This window comes from Dipteris shenzhenensis, chromosome 29, assembly GCF_047967505.1.
Source record: "Dipteris shenzhenensis isolate YYH24624 ecotype China chromosome 29, Dip_SZ_1.0, whole genome shotgun sequence".
NCBI lineage: Eukaryota > Viridiplantae > Streptophyta > Polypodiopsida > Gleicheniales > Dipteridaceae > Dipteris > Dipteris shenzhenensis.
Genome location: NC_141624.1, coordinates 22,447,876 through 22,475,689, shown reverse-complemented (window position 1 = coordinate 22,475,689; position 27,814 = coordinate 22,447,876). Strand labels below are relative to the sequence as shown.

The window sequence follows — 27,814 nt, the reverse complement described above, 5'->3', positions numbered from 1 at the left end:
GAGACAACATAAGGCCTAAGGTGGTAGCCATTTATTGGATTTTTGATTTTGTAAACAAAAACTTTTATGAAAAACAAAAGGAAGACATACTTAGCAAGCAAAGCAACACTTACGTCGTCATCAGTGCCCAAGCATAAGCAGCTTTCTAAAGACCCGCGGAGTCTCTTGGGCAAACCCAGTGCTTACTAAAATACGTCAAATAAACAAAAGAGAAAAAAAACAAGAAATAAAGAAGAAAGGAAGCAGATGACTAAGCAAAAATAAACAAGCAAGTCAAGAAACAAAATCTTCCAAAAAACTGGAATATCGCTCTCTCTCTCACTCACTCACTCTCACTCTTATTTAAAACATAAAAAGCTAAATGGTCCTTTACACTTATGTATCGTTTCCTACAAAGAGGCAAAAATACATTTCTAACTTAGAAAGCACAAGCATACTCAAACAAACTCTCTTTTGAAACAGACAATCTAATAAAACAATAGATAAATAAATAAATACGCTGAAACACGCACAAACGCACGTGTGTGCCCACTTACATAGAGAGAGGCATGTATTAATGAAATTTCCATCTTAGTGTCTGTGGGAGGTATGAGCTGAGCTGGCATTCTGGGTGGTATTAATGTCTTTGGATCTGAAATACATTCTGGTTGCAGGAGCCAAGTTTCTTGCATCTATTCACTTAGGTGTGTAGGGCAATTTGTACTACCTTTTAATGCCAACAAATTTTAATAAAGAGCTGAGGTTTGTATTACTCCCACTTTTAAAAGAAGGACTTTGGTCCTTTCCATCCAACTGTGCCTTGAAATTTTGAAAAAATACAAGTCATTTGAACTGTGAGCCATCACGTACACCCAAGTTTTTATCGACTGGTCATCTTTGGAATGAAATCGTTGAGAGAGAAACAGCCCACCCAAAGATATAGTCTAGATGGATCCTAAATCTGATTGTACAAGTTCTGACATATATGTTGCCAAGTATGCCTTGGCCACCTTGAAAATCAATCCCCATTCTGTTTTCCATAGAATTCTTGCAAGAAAGTAAGAGCCTTCATCCTATCTGCATGACCATTAAAGGTCTCAAACTTCACTGCTGCCCCCCCTTCCTTGTAATCCTTCATCTTGAGCATGGGCTCCAACTGATCATAGCCAAGGGGCTGCAAATAAAGAGGCTGCTGTCCTTGGGGTCCTTCTGGAGCTTGAAGAAAACCCCCACAGCTGGGTTTGGAGGCACAGGTGGTACTGGCTGAGTGTGTGACATCATGGGACTGCTGTTGGAAAGGTCACCTCCCCATTTGTAAGCCCCCAAATGAGGAGAGCATGGGGGAGGGAGACCTAGGGCAAGGTATGCCTAGAGAAAGGGGACAGCCACTGTATGGATCAGTATGGGCTCTTGCAGGGCAATGTACGGAAGGTGTGCAGGGTGCGCCAGGGTCCAGACAAGGGCTGAGCAGAGGCGGATCAGTAGCAGCATGGAGTCGCACTGTTGCAGCAGGTATTGGGCAGGTCTATGGCCTGCAAACAGGGCTGGCAGGTGGCGGGGTAAGCAGTCCAAAGGGGCTGGGCCCTGCATCGAACAAAGGGCTGGAATAGGGCCCTAAATAGGGCTGGATAGGCAGCCAACCAGCCAACCATCTGGTCGGTTGGTTAGGGCTGCTACAGACCAGCCAGTCGGCCCAATTAGGGCTGGCTGGTCGGTTGGCTCTGGAGGGCCTTGTGCCCTATATAAGGAGGGCCTTTGTACCCTCATATCTCATTCTCTGGAGCAGCAGATTTACAGCAGACAGGGCTTCCTTGGTCCTTTTCCCAGGAGGTGAAGGAGACCTAAAGAGGGCTGCAGACTGAGCTAGTAAGTGCTGCCCACCTAGGCTGATCTACAGGCAGTAAGGTAGAACCATTCTGGACAGAAAGTCTACAGACGCTCGAGGTGGAGCACGCGGGCTCGAGTCTAGAGATAGCCAGCAGATAGGAGAAGTACCTTGTGGTAAGATCAGAGGACCACACCATTGGTGGGACTGTGGATCTCTCTCTTTTGTATTGTGTCCATAGCTTTGGACAGAAATATATTATTTTGGTGGTTTCTCTATCTGGCTGGTTCATTGTCTATTGATGAGTCTACACATCTATTTTATGCACATAAGTTAAGAAGTTTGTGATTCCACACCCCACACCACACTGTGTGAGCTCCTCGGCTATTCTATCAGTCTTCCGCTGTGCGTACCCTGTGTTGGGTCATTTCTAACAACTGCCTCCCTGCAGTCCAGGCTGTATCCCCACATTGGCATACAAAGAATTTGGGGCTGGCTGTGAGGTCATGGCCTGAAATATGGATCCTCCTGCAAAGTGTGTAGGCTGAACCACATACTGTGGTTGGGCTTGCTGCACATTCTGAGCATTGCTACCATGCTCATTCCCATTTGGTCCCTACCTCTGTGGCTCTGCAAGTGGCTGTACCACTGGTGTCGGTGGCTCTGATAGTGGCTGTCCCACATGCATCTGTGGACCTTGAATGGGTTGTGCCTTTGCCCTCGGCATCAAAGCTGGATTATGCACAATCTCAGCAAAACTCTGAGTGAACTGAGTCAAAACTTGCAACACAGAAGCCCTCTGTGTTTGCATTACTGCCATAGCATTTGACTGTACACTTCGGTCAACACCCAATGCAACTGTACCCACAGGATTCTGCGCTTGTGGAGCTGGCTGCCCCAATGCATCAACCTGAACATTCTGCCCTTCATGGGCTGCATCTTGCACTCTTATTCTAGGGTGTGCTCCCCTTATCTGTGGCTTTGGCTCATACTCTTAAGTCTGCATCATAACCAAGCCTTATATGCTCCATATCCAAAAGCAATGGATGGCTGTACCAAAATCAGCAAATGCTTTCTCTACCCAAGCTGCCCAGGGACTCCTTTGGATGATTTGATGAGGGTCCCAGCAACAGAACCACTGTAACCGGCCTTTGATCGACAAAGGGCAGTGTAACTGACTCTACTATCTCACAGAACTGAAATACAGCCAACTTGAAACATTGCCATTGTCCACAAACAAAACTCAGAGCATATAACTTCACTGCATAGCATCATTGAACCATTTAAGACAAGGGAGGCTAGAATGCCCCTACTCAAAAGCATGAAGAGTGACACCTGTTGGCCCCAACACCTGGTGCCCCTTGCGATATTTATTAAATTACCGGTTAGCTCAAAATACAAAGGGACACCCTTCAAGAGCTCACCCGCAGGTGCAACCCAGTACAATGCCAGCCCGTGGCTGTGCTAGTGACCAACTCCCAGTGCTATTCCATTGGTTCCTTTCAGCAGTCATGCATAACACAAATAGAACAACCTCACAGCATGCCAAGCAATGCATTCACACATGTCCAAGCCATTACTGAGCCCAAGGCTAGCCACTGCACCCCCAAGAAGAGAGTATCACAACAAATGCCCCAATCCTGTCCCGGGCCAACAGCAGGGCATCCAACCTTGCAGAAACTCAGAAAGAATGGCAGTAGCATAGAGTAGGAAGAGAAGATGAGAATCCAGCCAACAAAAAGAGCCTGTGTCAGCCCGGCACAGCTCCAGAAGTAGGTTGAATAGCAGACAGCAAACTTTGATAGGAGGGAGCTGCCTATGAGTGACTTCCAGCACCAAAAAAGATCTGAAAAGAGAGGGTTCAGCAAGCTGAAACAGATCTGCCATGTTTTCGACCACCAGAATGGTGATTCCAGCCCACCAGCAACTCCGTTTTGAGTGCACCTTGCACCCGGCAGGAGCAGGAAGAGAGGCATCCAAGAATATGGCTTCAGAATAAGAAAGGAAGACTTTCTTCACCAAGAAAGTCGAGAAAAGCTCCAAAAGTGCCCCAAAATGGAGGCGTCCAGGTCCAAGAAGCATGCTAGCAACAGAGAGCACCAAGAGGAGGAGAACTGTCGCGAAGAAAGCTCGAAAATCGACTTCAGCCAGCAAGAGGGAGGCTGCAAAAATCCGCCATCTTCACAATGAGGCTGCCCTAGTAGGAGAGAAGACTCAAAACAGCAAGGAAGGGCTCCAGGGCCTTCCAGGGGTGACACCTACGTGCCACATGGCAAGCAAAGAGGCCACACACAGACACATGTACAAAATGAGGCGTGGGATTTTAATGCCCCTAGGGGGTCAGATCGCACACCATGACCCTAATGCTTGGGAACCAATGACCCTAGTTTGTATGATCTCTAGGGGGTCAGTTTTTAAAGAATGACCCCATTGAACCAAACCAATGACCTTAGAAATTGAAACCACTCTAATAGCACTAGGAGTTGCACTTATTGCACATAAAATCATAGGTACCTTTTGGGCATTAACTAAGGCCCCTAGCCTGGTACCCTAGGCTATATTCAGTGACAATTAGTTTTTACACTTCACCATCACCACCACGTCCCCGTGACAAGTGGTGAGACAAAATCCCATCACACCTGAAAAGCCTCACATCCTACACAAAGCTTGGACCCCCTGAATGTACCAAGCATACCCTTGCTTCATAAACCTAGGTCTCTCTCACAATGGGAGCATCTGCAGCAGCGACACATGCACAGGGTACTTTAAGCAATAAGCAATATACCAGCTTGCACTCTTTCTTTGAAGGAGGAGGCTGAGATTGCCTAGGATAGGATTTTTATTGGTGCAAACATAACTTCAATACTGCACGCACACCAACTTTAAAAAGGAACTTTTTTTACCAGTGTAGTTCTATAGCCCAGGAGGTGGTGCATCAACTACTCATTAATATAAACATTACCTTCTTTGAGAAGCTTATCTTAGTATCACCAGGTTGCCGGCTTTGAGCTTGGAGAAGGCCCCCAAAGATTGGCAAGAATGCACTACTTGTGAATCCCTCTCCAGCAACAAAGGTACATTGACCGTTTGGAAATTGCAAGTCCATAAACGACTGAAACACCAATAATGCAAAAATATAATCACTAGGCAAATTTTGTTTGCTCACTCCAGCACTAAAACCATGTAACAGGCATATACCATCACATGCATGCATAAAACCTCCATATACTAGTAATTTCAATCTTTTAAACAAGTTAACATGTACCTCTGATATAATTCTCAACCCTAGAAATTTCACTTCGTATATGACAAGGATAAAAAATTTGCTTACTTAAAACTGCTTGTTGCACCAAAGGTGTCAGCACTCTAGAGATCCACATGGACAGCTCAGGGTGTCCTAACTACAGACAAAACGATGTACTATCCAACCTGACAATCTGCTCCAATATCTGCTGGTCTCTCCTACTAAAACGCAGCTCCAATATTCAATTCGCATCAAATCTGAGCACTTAGCACTTCAAAAACGATTTTCAATTCTGGCTGGAAACCACAGTACAGCAAGAAAACTTAACAATGAAGCTGGAACTTCAATCGCAATAGAGGGAGGGGGGGGGGGGGATATTAACGTATGCGTGAGGCCTCACGGACCTATGGGACAAAGTACAGCAAATGGAAAGAAAACTCATATAGGCCTCAAAGGGTTGAAGCAAAAGGGCGCGCTAGGGCACTTGTTGAGTGCTATGCTAATCTAAGATATAGCTATATAGCTCAAAATCTCAAAACAAAAAAACTGGAGCTGAAACGTTTCGTAGCTCCAGCCACACAGCTTGTTTGTATCAGGATTTTTCAGTCTCATAGACCCATCGGTCTTTCGAAGACCTCTCTTTCTCTCTCTCTCTCTCTCTCTCTCTCTCTCTCTATCTACACACACACACATATATATATATCCACAGAAAGTGCACGCACAATCGAGGTCCGACCCATCTCCACCCTCCTTAGAGGAGACTGCCCGAGATGAGGCATCACTCTTGATATAGCGCATCGGATACATAAGTAGAGGAGACCACACCCTCCGCCACAGCGGTAGACAGCTTTGACAGAAGCAGATTCGGGATATCTTTGCAGCCCACCAAAGAGCCACCACGCTACCGGGTTTTGGATACTGAGTCTCAGCTTGGAAATAAGTGAGCCCGCCAGATGATGGCCATCTCTGGAGATCGTAATATGTGATCAAATCACGGACTTCAATGCAAAATGCAAATGATAAGTGCTGAGTGCTACATAGTCATGTCAGAATGATGAGTACTGAGTTCTACATAGTCATGTTAGAATGATGATCGCCTACACAACACTAACATCCTCATCATCAGAGCGTGGAGGGGGATGAGGTAGTACAGACGAGGTCCTATGTCGTCTCCTGGTCGTAGCTCTGTGTCTGATAAGGGCTAGGGTGACACCTGTCGATGGAGCCCCAACCCTGAACAAAGAAGAAATATTCCCAAGCGTAATCTGTGGATCAACCCTCTGTCTAAGCTGTCGTGTCGCTAGCTCTCTGTCACGATCATGGCGGGGCCTCGTGGTGTGGGAGCCCGCATGGTCTCGCTGGAAGAACTCGGTGATCGAGCTCTTAGAAGATTCTATCAAGGAGGTCTGCTCCTATCTCCGTGATCGAAGTAGATGCTCGTGGTGTCTGACTGCCTCGTGATGAAGGAGGTTAAGCATCTTTGGTCTCAAAAGGAGAGAAAGCAAGACAATATCCCAGAACTATCTCTGAAGAGGTAATAGAAGCGTCCTCGGATCTCATAGTATACGGGGCGTCTGAAAATGAAATGCTCCTCCGACTCAATCTCTTGGATGTCACATAATGTGCATATGCGCCTCTCCCTGGGCAAACCCTCAGCCCTACCACTCTCAATGCGAAGTCTACGTGAAGAGACCTGAAACTGCTAATAGAGATCCTCAGTAACTAGGGTAGGTGAATCTGCGTATATCCTAGTGGGTCAATAAAACCCTCCGCTGTGATATATAAACAATGATCCCTGTAGAAGCTGAGCTTCACTGGAAGCTCGCTCGGTGCCAACCAAGTCCTTAATGCGTGTAGCTGCAAAAGATCCGCATGAATGACCTGGTTGACATCATGAGACAGGAGAGGGGAAAAAGGCGTCTCAATGCTATACTGAAAGGGGGGGAGTCTATCCATGTGGAGCCCCATTCACTCAAACCATCTCTCTATGCGTGCAAACCAACATCTCTGATAACCTGCTGCTAATAGTGCCACAGAGGAGGACAATGCTAGCCACGGTAATCTGTTGCATCCAAAAGTGCAATCTTCGTACCCCTGACCCAATATAGGTAGATGATAACCTGAAATGCTCCATCAAGTTGTAGTAGAGATGACCCACACTCAGCCAGAAGTGAGGAGCTGATGGCTTACTACGAGTCATCCGTGATAGCATGAGAACCTATAGGCACTCCACTCGAGCCCACTCTATATCTGACAGATCCGGCCCCCAACTAGGGCTATCATACATCCCCACTGGGCAGAACAAGGAGTCAAAAAGCAAGCCCTTGGTCTACGGGTCTTGAAAATGAGAGCGAAAGCACTGCCTCTCTAATTTGACCAATGAAGCGTATCCTCTGCTCAGTTGGGCCTGCATCGCCGGTCTCATTGTAAAGATAGGTCTAGAAAAGAGAACCCTTAGATATGTGTATTACGAAACAATCTCAACCGGTGACCCATCGAAAGTGAACTGCTCCCGGTGCATAACGGCTCGGAATGTGTTGAAGATCATGACCTTGGTTTTACCGGTTGCCCATCAAATAATGGGAATCACAAAAGGATTGTAGTGCATCTAGGTGTCTCTAGAGACCCTCTGTTGAGGAAGATAAGAGTGCCATGTCATCCGCGTATAACAAGATTTGAATCAAAGTGCCAGTGAGAGAGCATCCATCCCCCCCCAATGGTTGGTGATAAAGGGCACCCTTGTTTGACCCCAATAGTACTCGTGATCTCATCTGTCCATCAAGACCCTATCTGAAATCTGCCTAAGACCCTCTCGTAAAGTGCCGTGACAACCCAAATGATCTCCTGGTCATAACCCAAGTCTTGCAAACGCCTAATGAGGCAGGCTCTCGGAACTGTATCAAAGGCTTTGCGGAAGTCCACAAGCAGCAATAAACAGAGAGCAGCAGGGGGTGGTCAGACCACTACAGGACATAGAGGATGACCGGACACAACGGCACGTCACAGACTTCTATACATTTGAGTCAACCCCCGGACACAGTGGAGTGGAGGTAGAGGAGCTAGCCGATATGAGAGCATTCTGGATAAGCAACCGGCATAGTACCGCCGAGAGAGGGGCGCAAAGGCCACAGTGCGATAGAAAGCCCCCAGAGTACACTCTATTGAGGTTCGACCTATCACAGCTTTCCTCAGAGGAGACCGACAGAGACAAGGGATCACTCTAGACATAGCCCAGAAAGTCCAAAGAGCGAGCTGTTGTGAGGGAAAGAGGGGGGTGGAACGGTAGGAGACAGTCGACACTAGGGAGTGTGGGTGTGTAAGAATGTGTTGAGCCACACCACAAACTCAAAGGTTTTATTAGGATTAGGTATTCACCCTATGACTGTCTTAAGACAGTCATAGCGGTCGTAACATTTTAAAGGGTGGCAATGTGCCTTTACCCCAACAACCTCCCACCTAAAGGCCAATGTGCCTAAAGGGGAGAAAAGAATAAAAATTACAGCAATATACAGTCACTGTATACAAGACCATAAAATAAGAATGGTCTCAACCTAATCCCATGATGCGGCGACAATGTGCAAACCGCTCTGTAGGCAAGCTCTTAGTGAGCAAATCTGCAGGATTATCATCAGTATGCACCTTCACAAGCTCAAGCCGCTTGTCTTCCAGTACCTCCCTGATGAAATGGTATTTCACATCTATGTGCTTGGTCTTCTGATGAAAGACCGGATTCTTTGCCAACATGATAGCACTCTGACTATCACAATGCAAAACTGGCATATCTCCTGTAATGCCCAAATCTCCCACCAGCTGAGTAAGCCATATTGCTTCCTTGCAAGCCTCAGTGGCTGCAATATATTCAGCTTCAGTGGTTGACAGTGCAATGCATTTCTGCAACCGAGACACCCATGATATAGGACCTCCTGCAAATGTGAAAATATAACCGGTAGTAGACTTCCGGTTATCTGCATTCCCTGCATAGTCTGAATCTGTAAAACCATGCACCAATGCATCCTGCCTACCATAGCATATGCACAAGTCTTTGGTACCCTTGAGATACCTCAAGACGCCTTTCACTGCTTCCCAGTGCCGCTTGCCTGGGTTTGCCATATACCTGCTGATGACTCCCACCGCAAAAGCAATATCCGGACGAGTGGCAACCATGGCATACATCAAAGAACCAACTGCAGATGCATACGGAACCTTGGCCATCTCAGCCTTATCATCATCTGATCTGGGGCTGTCCTTACTGCTGAGTTTTAAATGAGGAGGCAACGGGGTACTAATAGACTTCCCCCCCTCCATTTTAAACCTCTGCAGTACCTTGCCAATGTACTCTTCCTGTGACAGAAACAAAAGTCCCTTAGACCTGTCACGAGTAATCCGCATACCTAGTATGTGATTTGCATCACCCTAAAACATCATGTCTATCTCCATCACTGTCCGCTGCTGCAACATTGACTGCATCCAAGTCATCTGCCTTGGCCTTGCCTTTGCCTTTGCTTCCACTGCCGCATCCTTTGTCTCAGCCTTCTTGGCTTTCTGATCCCGTATAAACTTGAAGCACTTAGACTTCACGTGTCCCTTCTTGCCACAGTAAAAGCATTCAATATCCTTTTTGCCACGGGAATGACTGCGGGATTTGGACTTGCCAGCAGATCTCCCCTTCTGCTGAGTCCTACCTCTTTCCTGCACCTGCAAAGCATTGGAAGACTTGCTGCCCATATTGTTCTTCCTGCTCATCTCCTCCATAAGGAGAGAGCTCTCCACATCAGCATACATAAGAGTGACATTTGAATTTGACAGGGTGGTCTTGAAAGTGTCCCAACTCTCAGGGAGGGTACACACAAGAAAGTAGCCTTAAACTCCTCATCAAGGTTCAATCCCTGTGCGATAAGCTGTGTAAAGATGGCATTGAACTCACTCAGATGTGAGGTCATAGCTGTACCTTCCTTCATGCGAAGGTCAGCGAGCTTTTTCAGCCAATAAACCTTACTGGCTGAGCTCTTTTGGGCATACAACTCTTCTAACCTCTGCCATAGGCCATAAGAGGTCTTTTCTGCCTGAACATTGAACACAAGAGAATCAGTGAGAGTAAGCATGATAGACGCCCTTGCGGACAAATCAAGCTCCTCCCACTCATCATCTGCCATCCCAGATGGCTGGACACCCTTCAACCTTATGGGCTTAGAAATCTTCTTCAACAGAAGTACATTCAAACACTGTTCTGCCCATAATGCATAATTGTGTGCCCCTTCCAATTTCTTTATGTTCAGCATTGAGGATTCACTTCCCCCTGATGCCATATCAGACAAGGAAAGTGCCTGACTCCCTGTAAGTCAAAAAATGACTAAATAAAATTCTGATTTCTCAGAAAACCTGCTCTATCAAGAGCCAGGAGCACTCACAATAGTGCTGTTTTTTACTGTCAAAAATCCTGCAGCAAAACAGAAAATTTTCCCTCCAGTCACCGTACCTTCTGACACACTGTACCGTGCTCAAATAGGCATAAAACAGTAACTACAAAATTGCTGCAGCTGTTCCACAAGTGTTTTATCAGTGCATCATCATCTGACGAAGCACAAAACACTGCTGTCCTGGACACTTCTCCCACCTCAAATGAGGTATTGCACTGATTTTATATGCATAAACCACTTGGCATACACCGTTTTGTCCACTGAAAAAAGCTCCAAACACCTCAGCCTGTCACAAACCTGCAACAAAGCATGGGACAAATCCCAACCAATCACCCTTCTGCCAAGGGGATAAAAGGCATCTGAAGTTCTCAAACAATAACTCAAGTGCTCACAAGCAAAATCTGAGCAAAAGCCCCTTGATTTGACACCTGTACCAAGTGAAAAACACCTCAACACTGAGGTAGCATACAAAATACAGTTCTCTGGCACAATCACCTGACAATGTGATGCATAAACTGCCCTGTGTACACAGTAACAACACAGATCCCAACGTACAAACACTGAAGAGAAAATCTTTTGAGCACTGTCAACAATGGACAGTTAGGGACCGAGTAAAACTCGATGCGCCCTGGCCAAGCGTGGCTCAACTGAGATTTTCAAAGTGTCGTACACAGAATGTGACCTGCAAGAAATGTCACTGAGTACACTACGGAAACAAGACCAATGTGGGCACCCTAGCTCCACACTGCCCCAAGGCATACACTGCATACACTTCCAGGCAAAAGCCCTTTGTAATAGTCACCCGAAAACTGAGATTTTCACTCAGTGTAAGCATAAAATCCCTCTGCAAATCAAGGCATCTGACCTTCCCGAAAAATAACTGTGCAACCACCACACACTGTGGCACTAGTCACCTCAAGCACGAGGGACACGAGTGTACTTGCTGTACCTCAAACACATAGTTTTAAAACTGAAAAAATTCCGGGAATGCATCAAGAAAAAAAAACTCGTTGTACTTCTGTACCTGCGTGTACTTGCAAGTACCACGCAAAAGAGCAGAGTGCTCTCACTTTTTCCTTCTTCCCCAAACAAAGTCTGTTTGTGCCTGTGCAGCTGTACCTTCTGTACTTGCGAGGGCACGGATCCCCAAAAAAAAAAGTCAAAATTCTCAAAAAAAAATTTGCACTCGAACCTTGGCTGAGGGTACAACCGGTACGGCTGTACCTGTACGTGCACGCGTCCCGAGGACGCTGCTGAAAGGGAGATCTGTGCGTGGCCGGTTTGTGCACGGCTATTCACAGCCCGCTGATGGAGGTCGGCTGCCTGTGTGCAGCCGGCTGCTGCTGGTCACACGACCCAGCAGCTAACAGCTGCACGGCCGGCTGCCTGTCGCAGCTGGTTGCGGTCGCGACCAGCTGCCTGTGCAGCCTGGCTGCGCGCGGCCGATGCTGCGCGCTGGCTGCGCCCGTCTTGGAGCTGGCGATAGGCGAGCTGAAGAGCTCGCTGCTGCCCTTGAAGAACCGCGTGCTACCTGCTAACAGAGGGCACGAGACCCGAGGGGAGAGGGAGGGGTAGACCGGAGTGAGAGAGGGAGGAGGTAGGCTCTGATACCACTTGTGAGGGAAAGAGGGGGGTGGAACGGTAGGAGACAGTCGACACTAGGGAGTGTGGGTGTGTAAGAATGTGTTGAGCCACACCACAAACTCAAAGGTTTTATTAGGATTAGGTATTCACCCTATGACTGTCTTAAGACAGTCATAGCGGTCGTAACATTTTAAAGGGTGGCAATGTGCCTTTACCCCAACAGCTGTTTCCGTGCCCTCGCCTCCTCAATGATACACCTAAGTGTGAGAATGTGATCCATGGTCACATGATCACGTCGGAATCCAGCCTGTCCATCTGCTCAAAGTCCATGCATCTCTGCGAGTCGACTAACCTCAGAATCAAGCACTGATGCATAAATCTTGGACATGACATGTCCGATCATAATGGTCCTGTAGTTCTCCGGGCTCATGGGATCCCCTGCCTTGTGGATGGGTGAGATAGTGTTAACAGTCCAAGTGTGTGGGAACCCAAGACAAACAGCTTCATTAAAGAGCTTCGCTAAGATCAGGGCTAGGAGATTAATCCCATATGCAATGAATTCAGTGCATAGGCCCTCATGATCTTTTGCTCGGCCATTATGAAGTTTCATCACAGCATCCTCCTTCACCCCCCCCCCCCCTAGTGAAGGGTGTGCAGGATGTGGAGCGGAGTATGTGTGAGAGGTCAAGAGATATATTGTCATCCTCTTGCTCCATCTCCATACCAGAAATTGGGTGTGTCCATCTTCCACAGTTAAGGTCCCAACCACCCCTCTGGCTTTTCAATCTTCTCTTACTAGGTCACTTAGTGCTAGAGCTGCCAAGTGCAATGGATTCAGCCATATTAGGCCAAAAGATTATGATTTTCTTGTTGATCCAAAAGTGATCGGCGCGATATCGCAATTTCGCTGATGTTAATTACTGATTCTTTTTCCCAAAAAATCAGTATAAATATTCAATTACTGTCTTGGACAGCTCCAAAAGCTTCAAACAGGAACCTGCTTCAAATTTGCAAGCAGTTATCGACTTCTGGACTGCAATTCGTCAAGAACTTGGGCTTGTCAACAATATATAATTTGTCAAATAAGATCACCAGGAATTTGGGGGCTGGTTGAAAAAAAAAATGTCAAGTCAAATTTGTCAGAGATCACAATCTGCTTTACGCCACAATCTAATCGCTATTCATCTTCTGCATCGCTTCTCAAGCGTGTTGGTACTCTTTCCGTGCAGTAATCATCCTTCTAGCAATTCGTGAAGACTTCAAGCTGATCACCAAGATTCGAGGCTGGAATCATGAACTAGCAGTCTAGCTGATTGTCACACGCAATAATTGTCCACGCAGCTGAGATGACTAGGAGCTCAAATTCGCAGCAAATCTGAACACGTAGCACATCAAAAACGAATTTGAATATTGGCTGGAAACCTCAGTACAGCAAGAGAGCTAAGCGATGAAGCTGGAACTTGCATCCCAATAGAGGGAAGGGGGAGAGAGAGAGAGAGAGAGAGAGAGAGAGAGAGAGAGAGAGAGAGAAGGGTGGCACACTAGGGCCCAGAAATAAGAGTTGGGACTCCCCCAAAGGTCTTTATTGCAATAGAAAACTCTTTACAATTGGCTCACGATGGAGCATGAAGCTGATGCAACTTGGATCCTCAATCTTACAAAGAGTAGCATTGCTCAATTATTTATAAGCTTGGCAAAGCTGGGACTTGCTTTAAGCCAAAATAGGCAGGCTTTTCCTAGAAAGCAATAGCTTTCTTCTCAAAAGGCGATTTCCCTGCTTTTAGGCTGCTCATCCCCTTACCACGTGCTTTCTATGAGAGTGCAGTGGAAACTAAAGAGAGCACACACACAAGAACCAAATTGCAGAAATGGAGAGAGAGAGAGAGAGAGAGAGAGAGAGAGAGAGAGAGAGAGAGAGCAATGGATCTCAGGGGAAAGCCCTCAACTGCTGGGTAAAACCTCTGCACAATGAGATGAATACAACAATGGGAGGGGGGGCCTATATGTAGCCTCACCCCCTCCAGTCAGCCTACGGTAGTGGGCCAAACAACCTGCCCCAAGGGGGCCAACCAGGCTGCCAAAGGTGGCCAACCAGCAGCTCGGTCCACCCTGCTTCTGTCCTGGATCCTGAGCCTTGGAAACCCAACCAGTCAGGTCGGGTCTGCTGTCCAGGCGGTGGCCACATAGGCCCCCCATGCTGGCCCATACAATGCCCAGCAAAGGGGCTGATCACATTAGCAAGCATGCCTATACAAGCCCTGAACAGCACGGTTCTGACCAGCACCCGTCCTGGAAACACCCACAGCCAGCACGACTCCAAAGTGGCCTGCCAACATGCACACCACAACCCCAGCCATGGAGTGCCGTACTGGTCTGCCTAAATCTGCTCCCCTCAGGGAAGCCCAGAGGCGGCTGGATCCAGCACAAGACCCTGGCAGACAACCATGCCCAGGTATGCATCCAACCCTCCCCTACACTATCCTCACATGGGGCGGGCACACCCGACAAAGGCCCTCACTCATGATCTACACATGTAGATCAGGAGATGCTCAACTCCAACACTTTGTCCCCATAATTAGGCGCTCCATATCTGCTTTCCTCTTGTGGGACCTGCTTTTTCTGCTTCTCCCCTTAAAATGAGGGCCTTTTTGCACTCTCCAAGGTCCTGCCACCAAATCCAACACACTTTCACCCATGAGAGGTCAGCTAATGCATGCATTCTAGTTCTTGGACTAATCTGGTCCCTTGTGGACATCCTACAGTGCTTACCAATCTTTTTTTATCGAAGTCAATAATAAAAAGGTTTCTCTTTATTTGTTGGGAGAAGTACGATCTCGTGACACCTCACTCTTGATGCATGCCTATGAAGGCTTCAGCAGATGGAAATGACTGAAGAGAGAAGCCCAAAGAGCCCTTTATATGGAGGGGGGTGACGGGCCTTGACCATAGATCTAGCTAACCTAGGGCATACGTGTGAGAGTTTTATATGAGTTCATGTTTCAGAAATTACACATCCAGCCAGCTATTTTCACGAAATCAGGTCATCTTCAGTTACAAAGATCCATTGTCTGTGGTTTTTACACCACGAATTCACACCGACTTTGCTATGGCGGTGGCCGCCTTCAAGAGGGTAGCAACAACTAAAATTTTATACACATTAAGCTATGCTTACAACCCATGTTCAGAACCCATAGGTCTTGGTACATTCTTACCAAATCACCCTCCACCTATAAGCATACCTCCTGAGACTTGGATGCTCCACACATCCACAAGGTTTCGATATCCACTCATAGATTTTATACGCCATCCAAATATCCTAGTACCTTCAAATTTGGCCTAAGAGGTGAACTTTGGCTTGCTAGGCAACAATGCTTGGTTTATGAGGACAAAACAAGATTATTTAGTCTTCATGTGTGAAATGGACATAACCTCTAGAGCTAACAACCCATGAGTGAATTCTCAAGTAACCTAATCACTTGCATTTCCTAGCAAACCTAGAAAATGCAATTTGCCCTAAGACTTATTTGTGTAATAAGCTGTGTGCATGGGTAGAGGGATCAAGGGTATATTTTCTGAAATATTAATTCATTACAATATTATACTTAATTTTCTATTTATTAAGAATAGAATATTTAAATCAAAAAGTACTCACATGAACTATATCTAAATTACCTCTCCATTAATTGCTAGAGGGCTTGAACTGGCACATCTAGCACTTGCAGTTTACTCTCACTTGCACGTGTATGTCAAGCCACCATCTACCTACAACCTATAGCCTTATTTCACGATTGTGATTTGATCAAATCACATGTTGCCAAACGTTTGGAAACACGTTTGGAAAATTTTCCAAACGTGTTTTGATTCAAAATTTTCCCCAGGTGCCTGTTTTACAAAAAATTATATGCCTACTATATAAGTACACATTCCTGGGAACTAAAATGCATGATTTCATGCACTAATGGCACCTAGGACACTGAGGAACATAGAGGAAAACATTTCAGCAATCTAATATGTTCATACACTTAGAAGTGAGCCCGGAAAGGCGTTTTCCAACAGAGCGTGATGGCGACAACTCCTTTGACTGTTTTGATAAAAAATAAGGCCAAAAATTGACCTTAGGGCCTTTTGCCCCAAAAACCACTGCCAAAAAAACGTGTTTTTTATTTCCAAACGTTTGGCAACATTTGAAAACGTTTCAAAAAATAAAAAACGTGTTTCATTGCAACTATGATGTCTACTCAACATTGACCCAATCTTGCAAGTTCCAGATTTCTCTTGCACAGTTTCGGCCAACCCACATGCAAGTCGTCACCCTAGCACTTCTTGAGCTGACAAATAGCACCACAAGGCATCTCTATGAATTCTGATCAACGCAAGAGCCCCTTCTTGCAATTGTGATTTGACCAATGGGTAAATGAAACGTTTGGCAACGTTTGAAAACGTTTCAAAAAATAAAAAATGTGTTTCAGTGCAACTCAAAATGTCTAAGTATATGTAAATTCTAAGAGAAATCAGAATTGTGTCTGAACATGCCACATCACACCAGTAAGAGACTATAAAAAGAAAGAAAGTCTCTCCAAAAATTGTCGTCCTCACCATGCAAGCCTAGACGTCCCCTACATCCTCAACCAAATGGCCATCAAGGTATGTAAAATGTCTATTTAGATGCTAGCCAAGGCATGAGCTACGTGGACCTGGGTGCCGCCTATAGCCTCTGTATATATGGATCTCCAAATGTGCTAAGCGATGATGATGCTTGCAATGATATCCACGTCATGCCGACCAATGCGAGTGGAGCCTATACTAAGGGGCAAGAGGAGGGTCAAGTCGACAAAACTCTACAAGATGATGCTGACTAGAGATAGTAGAGAACAAGGAATAATTGTATTGCTTGAGTGTCTGGAGTGTGTCATCCATACAGTTGGGCCTCTCTTATATAGAGAGTGAAGAGCCACACATGAAAAGAGGTGTGCTCCCAAAGGGTATGTGCATGAAGAGGTGTGTATCCCTTGTGAAGGGCGTGACCCTTGATGAGAGGGTACATTACAATAATAAAAGTAGTAGTCTGGCACCTTTCAGCTCTGTCAGCCTGCCTGCTCACCAAGAGCTTCGGTGGGCTGGCTTTATGCTCCTCCTATGTACAACTCTTAGTGATCTTCTCCCTGTTGGAGATCTCAAACTTTGTAGGCATTGCTGAATGCCAAGACCTTCCAATGGGGCCTCTATATGGGGCATAGCTGATTGGTCTTTGCATGGAACACATGATTCTTTGCCAAATACCAGAGTACATAGCTGCACTATCATTTTGTGAGATCCCAATCTCTGCGAAGGAGCCTCACCATAAGTTTCATCATGTACTTAAAACCATGCTCATCCTTTGGACCAGAGCTGTTATCAGTGACATTAGCATTTCTCCCTCTTCCTGCAAGTGATCTTCCTCCTCTGCCTTTGCCTCCGCCTCTATCTTTGCCTGCAGAAGTACTTCTCCCATGGCCACCTTCCTTTTCCAACAATTTAAAGTCCAGTGACCTGGCTTTCTATACTATAAGCATGGCACCTCCTATGCTCATCCTAAGCTTGCTTTTTCCTTTCCAACCAACACTTTCTTTCGATTTTTTCAAGCTGAGCACATTTTTTCTCTTTTCTCCTCTTGCAAACAACTCCTCAAAAGATGGGAGTTTCCTCCATGCTGCCAGATTGCTCTCATAAAACTGAAGCATGATTCAACCCATTGAGTAAAATCTGGACTGAGCCACTTTGCTAATTTATATCAGCAAGTTCATTTCGGTTCTCGTCTGCTGCAAGCCTTGGCTTGCCACTGGCCCTGCGCAGGCTTGCGCACCCCTACAGCAATGCTGAACAAGATCTGCCTCTGCAGGAAATCGTGCACCTGAACAAGTCCTACAATGGCCCACAAACCCAAACAGTCTCCGAAGCCAATTGTGGGAGTGATCACAAAGCGCATCTCCAGGAGTGGATAAGCAATTGACAGCCAACCAGTCCTGAAAACATCAGGTGCAATGGGCACCAATGCAGTTCTTTCTCCCGCAGCCATCATCTCTACTCCGACCACTGCCTCCCCCACCAGTGTACCACTCAGCCTGCCCCCCACAGGAGAGGGTCACAGTTCCTCACCCCCCACACAGCTCCCTTCTGTCTCCACCACTCTTATGTCCCCCCTTCCCCTCACCCAGGAGCCTTTCTCCACTCCTCTGCCATATACAGCCAGCCTACCGCCCACGCCCCCTCAGCCATACACCATGTCTCAGTTCGCACCCTCCCGGGTCCCACCTGAGATGATAGATTACATCTTTACGGAGCTACACCAACTACGGGATCATACCGTAACACAAGATCAGCTTATTCAGAGCATGCGCCAGGAGATCACTCACCTCCGCCAGGAGGTTGTCTCTCTCACTGCTACAATCACAGCGGCCCCGCGCACTACACCAGAGGTGGAGGAGCGGATCGCTACCATCCAGACTGCTATTGCGGAGACTACTAGATGGGTGGACGTTGCGAGACGGGCACCCAAAGCAGCAGTCTCAGCCACCATCGCCGAGCAGGAACAGAGGGCCAGTAAGGCTCTCAACATCCGAGTACGAGGTATCCCCGCGCAGATTCACTCACCCCCTTAGCGAACGCGACTGCTTTCGTGACCTCTACCCTCGGCCTCGCCGAGCATGGGATCGAGCATGCATGGCGCACAGGACGGGACCCCACGCGCCCACAACCACTCATCATCCGATTCAGGGATACTCAGGCTCGACTTGCAGCACTCAGGCAGCGTGCTACACTACGGGACCACCCTACTATCTTCATGGATGAGGATCTCACACCTATGCAGGTGGAAGAGCGGCGCACCTTGCTTCAGCAGCGAGATGTAGCCCGTCAAGAGGAAAAGTGATCTGTCGTCCGAGATGGCCGCCTATTAGTTGGCCCCTGCCGCCGAGCCCCACCAGGTACTCCAGACACGGTAGCAGACTCCCCCCCCAAATAGGGAGACATGGTCTATGAGATTCAGACTCAGCACACAGTACCCTTGGCATGCACCATATGGAACTGTAATGGTACCCTATGGTCTGACCCTAGAAACTTCTCAAAGTCTTACACTGGACGTGACATCGTTTTCTATACAGAGACACATCAGAGCCCCGAGCGCCCTCTCCCCTCGGTCAGTGGATATACCTAGGAGTCAGTATTCCGTGAGGAGACCAGATATACTGGGGGGGTCCGAGGGTCAGGCGGAGTTGCAGTACTCCTTCGTTCAGCGCTCACGAGCTTGATATCCGTGGTTAGACGGGATGTCCATGCCCGTTACCTATGGCTCCGATTTCGACGCCCCTCCACACGCGACCTCTTTATTGCACTCTGCTACTTTCCCCCTGAGACGTCACATTTCGCACGGATGCTTTGTGAGGATACAGGGGTATCCCCCTATCTAGATCTCTACTCAGACATTATGGAGTTCTCCAGACGCGGAGAGGTTAGTTGGGGATTTCAACGCAAGGACAGGTGCACATCGAACATCACTCCTGGACTTCCACACAGATCCGGTCCTATTACCTGAGATGGACACAGAGGACTCGGGCTTCCCCCGCCCCTCGGCTGTCAGTCGCGCTCCCGTTACTGCGTATGGGCACACTCTTTTGGACCTTGGACGTATACATGATCTAGTCATCTACAATGGACTAGACCGGTGGCCTGCCTCCTCTGGTTTCACATGTTTCCCACATGGCGGAGGAGCCAGTGTCGTCGACTACATTCTGGGATCTCCTGCTTTAGCCCCACAGATCACTGACTTCCGCACTGCACCCTTACCCCCAGGAGCCGATCACACTTACCTGTTCTTTCATATTCTTGCGCCCCGAGCCCCCCCCAGCCACACCCCGCACTACACTACCTATCATGATATACACTTTGATCATAACCTCTCACATGATTACTCAGCCCACCTAGCCTCCCTCCTCAGACACGTAGGCACCATACCCTCTCTAGATCACCGAGCCACCCTTATCACCCACTCCTTTCACAATGCAGCCCGCCACATTTTTCCTTCCACTACTCGGTCCACCACAAAGTTTATTGCCTATGGCATCAAAACTCTAGCCCCCATCCTGGCAACGCTGTTCAATGAAGCTGTCTGCCACGGGTTCCCCAGAGCCTGGACCCTGAACACTATCACACCCATCCACAAAGCAGGAGATCCCATGGATCCAGGGAATTATAGGACCATCATGATTGGACATGTTATGTCCAAGATCTATGCATCAGTGTTAGATGGCGTGGTCAGTGCTCGTGCAGAGGTACAGGGGCTCAGGGCATCCGGACAGGCCGGCTTCAGGGCGGATCACTCGACTTACGATCACATTTTTACACTTAGAGGGATCATTGAGGAGGCCAGACACAGGAGACAGAGAGTATATTGTTGCTTTGTGGATTTCCGCAAGGCATTCGACACCGTTCCCCGCGTCTGACTTGTCATACGCCTGCAGGAGTTAGGTTACGACTTGGTGATTATCTAGGCAGTAGTAGCTCTCTATGAGCGGGTGACGGGGCAGGTTAGGATTGGTACCAGCTGGACCCAGAGATCACGAGCACTATCGGAGTCAAACAAGGATGTCCCTTGTCACCGACTCTATTTGGCCTCTACATCGACGAGCTCGAGACCACCATCAGGACACTCGGAGGTGCAGGCTGCTCTCTTGCGGAGGCTGTCATCCAGATTCTCCTATACGCAGACGATGTAGTACTACTATCCTCTTCTGCTACTGGTCTTCAGCAACACCTGGATGGACTTCAGGTCTTCTGTGATACACATGACTTGAAGGTCAACCTTGGGAAAACCAAGGTGATGATCTTCAACACTTCCAGACCCGCTATGCATCGAGAGCAGTTCCTCTTCGCCGGCGACCCTGTTGAGATAGTTGACTCTTACACATACTTGGGCGTTGTCTTCTCAGGCCCGATCTTCACGATGCGCCCGACCATGCAGGCCAGGATCAGCCGGGGATACACCGCTCTTGCCAGGCTGGAGCGACAGTGCTACCACTCCCACTTCCAAAACCCGCAGACCAAATCTCTCCTTTTTTATTCTTTGATCCGCCCAGCAGGCATGTACAGTAGCCCGTGGTGGGGAGTCGACCTTTCAGACACAGAATGGGCTCGAGTCGAGCGCCTACAGATACTGATGTTTGCTCGGATGATCCGCAGCAAACCATCGGTACCACACCAGATCATTCTAGCAGAGTTCGATGCCTCACCCCTACAGATGCGGCTTTTCAGGCTATCACCTATCTCCACAGAGTCAGGGATTTCAGCTCCTCCGCCGACGGTCGCCTCCGCCTACCTTGGCTAGCCCTATCCTCCTCTATGGCCTTATCCGCTGATGGGGACCTGCGATGCTAATATAGTCATCTTTCCAGTTGGTTCACCCGACTGGGCCTCGACTTAGACCGGTTGCCTCCTTTTCAGTACAGCCTCGACGCTCCACCATCTCCCCTCTCCCCCACTGACCAGGAGGTCAACCGGCTCATTCGAGCGGATCTGCTCCAGCTCCACACCTGGCGGACATGGTTTCTTCACTCCGAGCTTCCTGTGAAGCTCGACTTCTACCGCCGACACTACCTCCAGATCTCACAGGAGGGCTTCATCACACCTCCGGGTTACACACAGCTTCATCTACCACATGCGCTCCGGATCTCCCTCGGTCAGTTTAGGGTCTCGTCACACCGATTACGGATCGAGAGCGGACGCGCAAAGGGTATCCCACGAGAGGACCGCCTTTGCCCACTTTGCGACTTGCAGGAGATCGAGTCAGAGGAGCACTTTGCTTTCAGATGTCCTATCTATTATGCCATTCGAGGCCAGTACCACTGCCTCTTCCACGACGGATTCGGCTCCCTCCCACACATGCTGCAGTTCTCGGATCAGCGATGCCTAGCCGCCTTCTTACATGAGATGACTCGCCACCGAGATACCTCTCTCCGAGCACGGCGACACAAGCAGCACGCACAGCGTGAGGACACCCAGCGGCCTATCACTGATTTCTTCCAGTCACAGGATACCTCTCCTCAGTCTAGCCGACGACGCGGACGTGAGCGAGAGCCAGAGCCACGACAGCTGCGCCAGCGGACAGACTCACACATCCGGGTCCATGACATCTCGTCTCTGCTCTCTGCCCGCCCCACCGGGGTTACCGTTGCCCTCATCCACAGGGCCACCCGCCGCCCCCGACGACCGAGCTCGACTAGGTCGCGTGCCGTCAGAGGCCAATCATCTATCGTAGGGTTTTTTCCGGCCTCCCATTTGACGGCCCCTCTATGATTGGTCTCTAACGATCACCACCTGCACATTTTTTTGTAGAAACGGTTGGCTGGCCCGTTTTGAGACCGCCACCGTTATGCTCATTGTATCAGTTATCTTTAGTCTCATAGACCTTCACGGTCTCCCGAAGACTTTAATAAACTTTCTTTCTTTCTTTCTCTCCTGGTATAAGAAAGTATAGCTTATTCTTCAAAACAAAAATATGAGCCATCTTCCTTGCTGCATACAAGTCCCTAAGGACTTGTACAAGCGGCATCAACAGTGGCCACTTCCTAAATCTGAGGTATAACATACTCTCTCACAGATAACTTCTGACACTAAATATTGATTACTTTCAGAAGTTCGTTAACTAACGACAATGAAAACGCTGCTATACTTTGATTTCGAACTAGCATAGCTATTTAATCTATTTTCCTTTTCCATCTCAGCTCTTGCCTCATGTCATCAGTGCCCAACAGTGCGTGTAGACCATAGTATAAACATGTGCTATCACACATTCAAACCCACACCCCCACACTACTTGAGCATCCATTCATACAAAGGTCTTCGTACTGAGTTTCTGTCGGCCCTCCATTATTTTTCATGCCAATAATTATAAATCGGAATACAAACTCTAGAAGAGATCAAAGGGTAATCTGTTTTGATGTACTCACACAAGTAAAAGGATTGAGGCATATCATTGACATGAACAACCACCTCCGATGTTTTGACCACACAGCTGGGCACAGAGAATGTAATCCATTCTGCATGGCATTTCAAAACAAACGTGACGTAATCAGTGGGAGATTCACATGGCCAAATCCAATACTTCTAGCTGCATCTTTGATAGAACCATTCAGGGAACTAATAATACTTTCCCACCAAAGGAGAAAAAGAGCATGCCAGGAGATAGTCAAATAAACAGAAGATGAGCACACAAAAAATAAACAGGCAAACAGCATACAAGAGATCCCAGAAACCTGAAAAGCCCCAGTGCCTAACAGTGCACCATTTAGCAAACAAAGATAGTAAGAAGCGCAAGACATATCCACACCATGAAATCCTGATAGCCTTTAGAACTGAATGTCAATACCATTCAATACTTCATATCCATCCTGATCAACATGACCCAAAAAGTTAAAACTCAGAATAATAAAATTTTCATTTCATTTGAGCCCACCAATGTGCCAACCTGAAGGAAAGTTTCTCACTGTATACATCTGCAAACATCACTACGATACAATTCCTCGTGAGGACATCAACAAGCAATTAACCAATAATAAATAGGCAACATAATTTTAGGGTAACAGAACCCACTTCTAAAAGACCAAGTGACTCAGAAGTAACGCAACCTTAAATTATCAGGCGGCTCAGTAACCAAAGCAGGAAACCATTGGACAAGCATTAGATGACAAGAGATTCATGAATGGGCCATCACATAGCAAAGGCATCATATCCAACAAAATCTTCAAGAGCTCTAATTCATGCTTGCCGCATTAAAAACTTGCAAGGGTCTTTGAAATACATAGAATCATAGCTAGAGCTTCTGCATTGAAATTGCTATTTTTAAAACATCATAGAAAAGCCACAATTACACCAATTGCACCTACTTTTGATGCAATGGTGGATGGATAATGGGGCCCAGAATTCATAATAAATAGTGGCGCCCGGAAAAAAAAAAGTGTGCAGGTATTCAACATTGTAAGGCTTATACGCTTGAAAAACATAAAAACCAAAATCATCCAGTTTTAGAGAAGCCAAAACCATCCCATTTTGGAGAAAAGTTGGTAATTTACTGCTCTCTTCACCCATCTCTGAAAGTTCCTAGAGACTAATCATCTCTTTTCAAGGCCACAGCAGAAATGCTATTTATTTTTGGATATGTCTATTTTTTGGCAGCAGGGAGAATCTTCGCAGCACAAGGAGATTGAATTCAAAGAGGCATCCCCCTGTTCTCTTAACACAGGTCTGTGTACACTCCCGGTGTAGAAAATGTACAGCCACCGGAGAGAATCCTATCCTTTCCAAAGTTTGCAACTGGCATCACAGAGCAAAGATATCCACAAATACCTTGGAACCACAGATTCACAGTGACGGAATGATTGTGAGTTAAGAGGCAGCAGAAATGAGAGACAACGCACAGCAGCAGGGACAAAGGAAGAGAGCAGCAAGGGTATATGCAACTCAGTGAGCCAGCAAAGCAGCAACAGTTGACCCACAGCAGCAGCATACAAAACTTAAAATGGGGGAGTTTTTGGCTTTCATGTCAAAATAATAAAGCACATAATCAGCCTTCAGGTACTTTCATCAACCATCCATCCCAATTACAATCCTGATAATGCCTAGATTTGACTTTTTAAACTACAGATAAAATACTTATGCTGCCCCATACAAATACTAAAATAACTGGCGTTCTTCTATTGTTGATCACCCCTATTATTGGATAGTCATACAAACACCCTAAGAAAAATACATCATGAATGTTCATGGCAGCTTTTATTAGCACTAAAATACTCTATCTCGATAAACAGTACTTAGTTAGCGAGGACTTGGAGCTCACCTCTCTCAACCCTTTTCCGCTAAGGATAAATAGCCAATAAACCACACGGTAGTGCCCATGGGCATTAATGCTCCCACATTTCAGAGATAAGTTTGAGCCCTACAAAAGGATTTTTCAAAGAAAAGGTCTCAATCCAATGTTCGAGGGCTAGTGAGAATATCACCTTTCGGTCAAAGCCGTACCACAGCAAATGCTGTTTGGAAAGATGGATGGGTAAAAGCAGGGTGGTGTCTCGTACAAACAAAATGGGTCCTATTTGGAGTAAGAATAAGGGGGAGGATCCATTGGCTGCCGTGTTTCCACCATGAGAAGCCTCCGCACGCCATAAATCGCCCCTAGCCACAATGGAGCTGTCAACGTCCTGTGTTCGGCTGTCGAATGTTGTAGTCACACTTACGCTTCCCTGCTATAATCAGATTTCCAAAAGTCAAAACCAAACAGAAAATGCTTGCGAGAGAGTCTCTCACCAACCGAAATCGTTGCCAAAATTCAAAGAGTAAAGAATTTTTTTGATGACGATGACAATGAAGCATTCGAGCGGATACCTGTCTTTGCATTTGTCCATGAGGTTTGGGAAAAAATGCGAAGACTTCTTCGTTGGACACATCTTGATCCTCAATGGCCCCTTGCGAGGATTGAGAACCTTCATCTTCCCTCCGATGCCTGCCATTGCCCAATCGATGCCAAGCTCCGCCTACAGCAACCCTTCCTTTGTTCTCAGACGTGCCTGCTTCGTCTACTTGTTTCCACTCTATGTAATCCCCCTGAAATTCCAACGTTACAGCAGATTGTGTTTGGCGAGGTGGGGGAATCGATTGGGGTTGCGCTTCTCCTTGAAATGGCCAAGATAAATGTTTCACTGCTTCTCGAACAAAGCCACCGACGCAAGCCCCAAGATCAGCCCCAGCTTGGCCTAAGCGTTGCCCGAGCTCCTGAATTCCTCCTGCACCTCCATGGCCAACCAAAAACTTATCCTCGACCGCTCCATCATCCACAAACGCGCACGTCCGCCTTCTACCATTGAACTGAACTCTGTTCAAGCGAGCCTGCGCTCTTCTCCGCGGCTTAGCCGTCCAGGGCCAGGCCAATTCAGAGGTGGGCTGCTCGTTGCAAGCTGATTCAGCGGAAGGAGCAAACGGGTGGTTCAAAGGGTGTAAAGGGATGCCAGAGGACCTTATATGGGTCTCGAGCATACATCCTAGTCCCTGAGCAAGCGAGCTGAAACGGTCGGCGATGTCCTGACCCTGCCGTTGGACTTCCTCCCATCCTTCGAAAGCGCGCTCGACGGACATGATGAGGAGGGAGGCAAGAAAGAAAAGAGGGGAATTAAGCGAAGGGAAAGGGGAGAGAGGAAGGCATTGTGGGATGGGACGCCATAGCCAAAAGCTTCGGATAGGACGCAATAGCCAAAAGCTTGAATAGAAGAAGAAAGAAGAAGAAAGAATAAAAAGGAAAGAAAGAAAGAAAGAAAAATGAATGAATGTGAGATTTTTTTTGTTGACCCAAAGCGTCTCTTTCAACTTCATAGGCTGGGTCATAGGCTGGGTGGGTTCTCACACTCACATCTTCAGTAACCCCTGTGGTTTTTTAGAGGAGTGCACACGATGCTAGGCTGGTGATGGTTTCTAGGGGCTAGACCAGCTTCCAGTACCATTGATGCTCCTCAAATCTAGAGGGTGCCATTTCCAGCACCAGAGCACCATTCCTTCCCTAGCAGATAGAGTTGCAGTGCCTTCAATGCTCAGGAGATGGTACAGATGTCGATGGGCAGGCCAATCAAAACTGCCCAGCTCTCAGATGCAGAGCTCCCTGCACGTACTCAGACCTCTATTAAATATTTTTGACTTGTTGAGCAATTTAGGCGTGTGAACTAAATCGTGTAATGGCACCAGTTGCGCATCTTCCTCTCCCTTAGACAAAGCGGCGCCTGACTGCACATCAAGCACCAAAAGATTGGGCGAAGGTGTTGAGCTGGATGAGTTTCTGCAAATCTTTTTACCATGAGTGTCTATCAGACGGTGTGAAGTTTGAGTAATTTAGCTACTTTCGTCTAATTGGATGGTCAATTAATGGAATGTGTGCCATCGGGCTCATCCGCAACCATAGTGTGTAATCTCTTACACACTAAAAAAGAAGCATTTATAGCAAGCAACTGTGGATGGCCCACATGGTGTACCAAAGGCAGGTTTTCGATTGGTGAGTGTAGGGCTTAAACTCCCTTGTCATTACAAATTATGGATGGATGCCCCCTTTTTTGAGGATCTGATCACCATTACACACATGGCAGCCATGTCATAGCATGCCCCTTTTGTCCATGCTTGCGCAGTTGGTGTGTACCGTGCCTCAGAGCAGCTCCCCATGCCTTTGCTTGTACAACCCAATGCTCAAATTGGGGACGGCTTGCCCAATGATGCCATGGTCCCACATATCCCTAATTAGCAAAAGCTCTACCTAGTGACACAACGCTGGGAAAGGAGGGGCTATAGTGTTGATGAGTTGTCAATCTTTGCCGCTAGAGCCTACACTAGGGCTATTAGCGAAGACTACGTGCAGGTGCTCTCTAAAGTTAGCTTACAGGGTGTCCCTATGTCATTGCCTAAAGGCCTTACACAAGGTCGACAAATGAAATGATCAAAGTTTTTTGAGTTATATAATTGAATGCTCCATAAGGGCAATAATGTGCCATATGAAGCAGAGTAGGAGAGATGAGGCCTAACAGCCTCAATGTGATTGGAGCCACCACCATCTCTTAGTCTATGGTCCCTTACGTTGCTCATAGCGTTTAGTAGAGTTGCTCACTAGCACGGAACCTACACTTATGTCCTAGTGGTGCCACCCTTTTTGGGAGGCATGGGGATTATTGGCAATCCTAGCACATGTATTGCCTTGCTTGTGGGATG

General features: G+C 47.3%; 1 protein-coding gene across 3 annotated transcripts in view; it reads right to left on the bottom strand.

Moving 5' to 3' along the window:
• LOC147882594 (uncharacterized) overlaps window positions 1-26,373 on the bottom strand; it is a 35,391-nt gene extending 9,018 nt beyond the window's left edge. Inside the window, exons 1-4 of one of the 3 annotated variants that reach the window (XM_087400570.1) lie at window positions 25,460-26,373; window positions 25,078-25,317; window positions 23,029-23,118; window positions 4,767-4,916 (exon numbers count right to left, since the gene is read on the bottom strand). In XM_087400570.1, the coding sequence (XP_087256696.1) occupies window positions 4,767-4,916; window positions 23,029-23,118; window positions 25,078-25,317; window positions 25,460-26,206 (1,227 nt within the window). In that variant the 5' untranslated portion in view covers window positions 26,207-26,373. Of the gene's footprint in view, window positions 1-4,766; window positions 4,917-23,028; window positions 23,119-25,077; window positions 25,321-25,459 lie in introns of all 3 variants that reach the window. The other 2 variants (XM_087400569.1, XM_087400571.1) reach the window with 2 other exon arrangements.
• Between the last annotated feature and the right edge of the window lie 1,441 nt (window positions 26,374-27,814).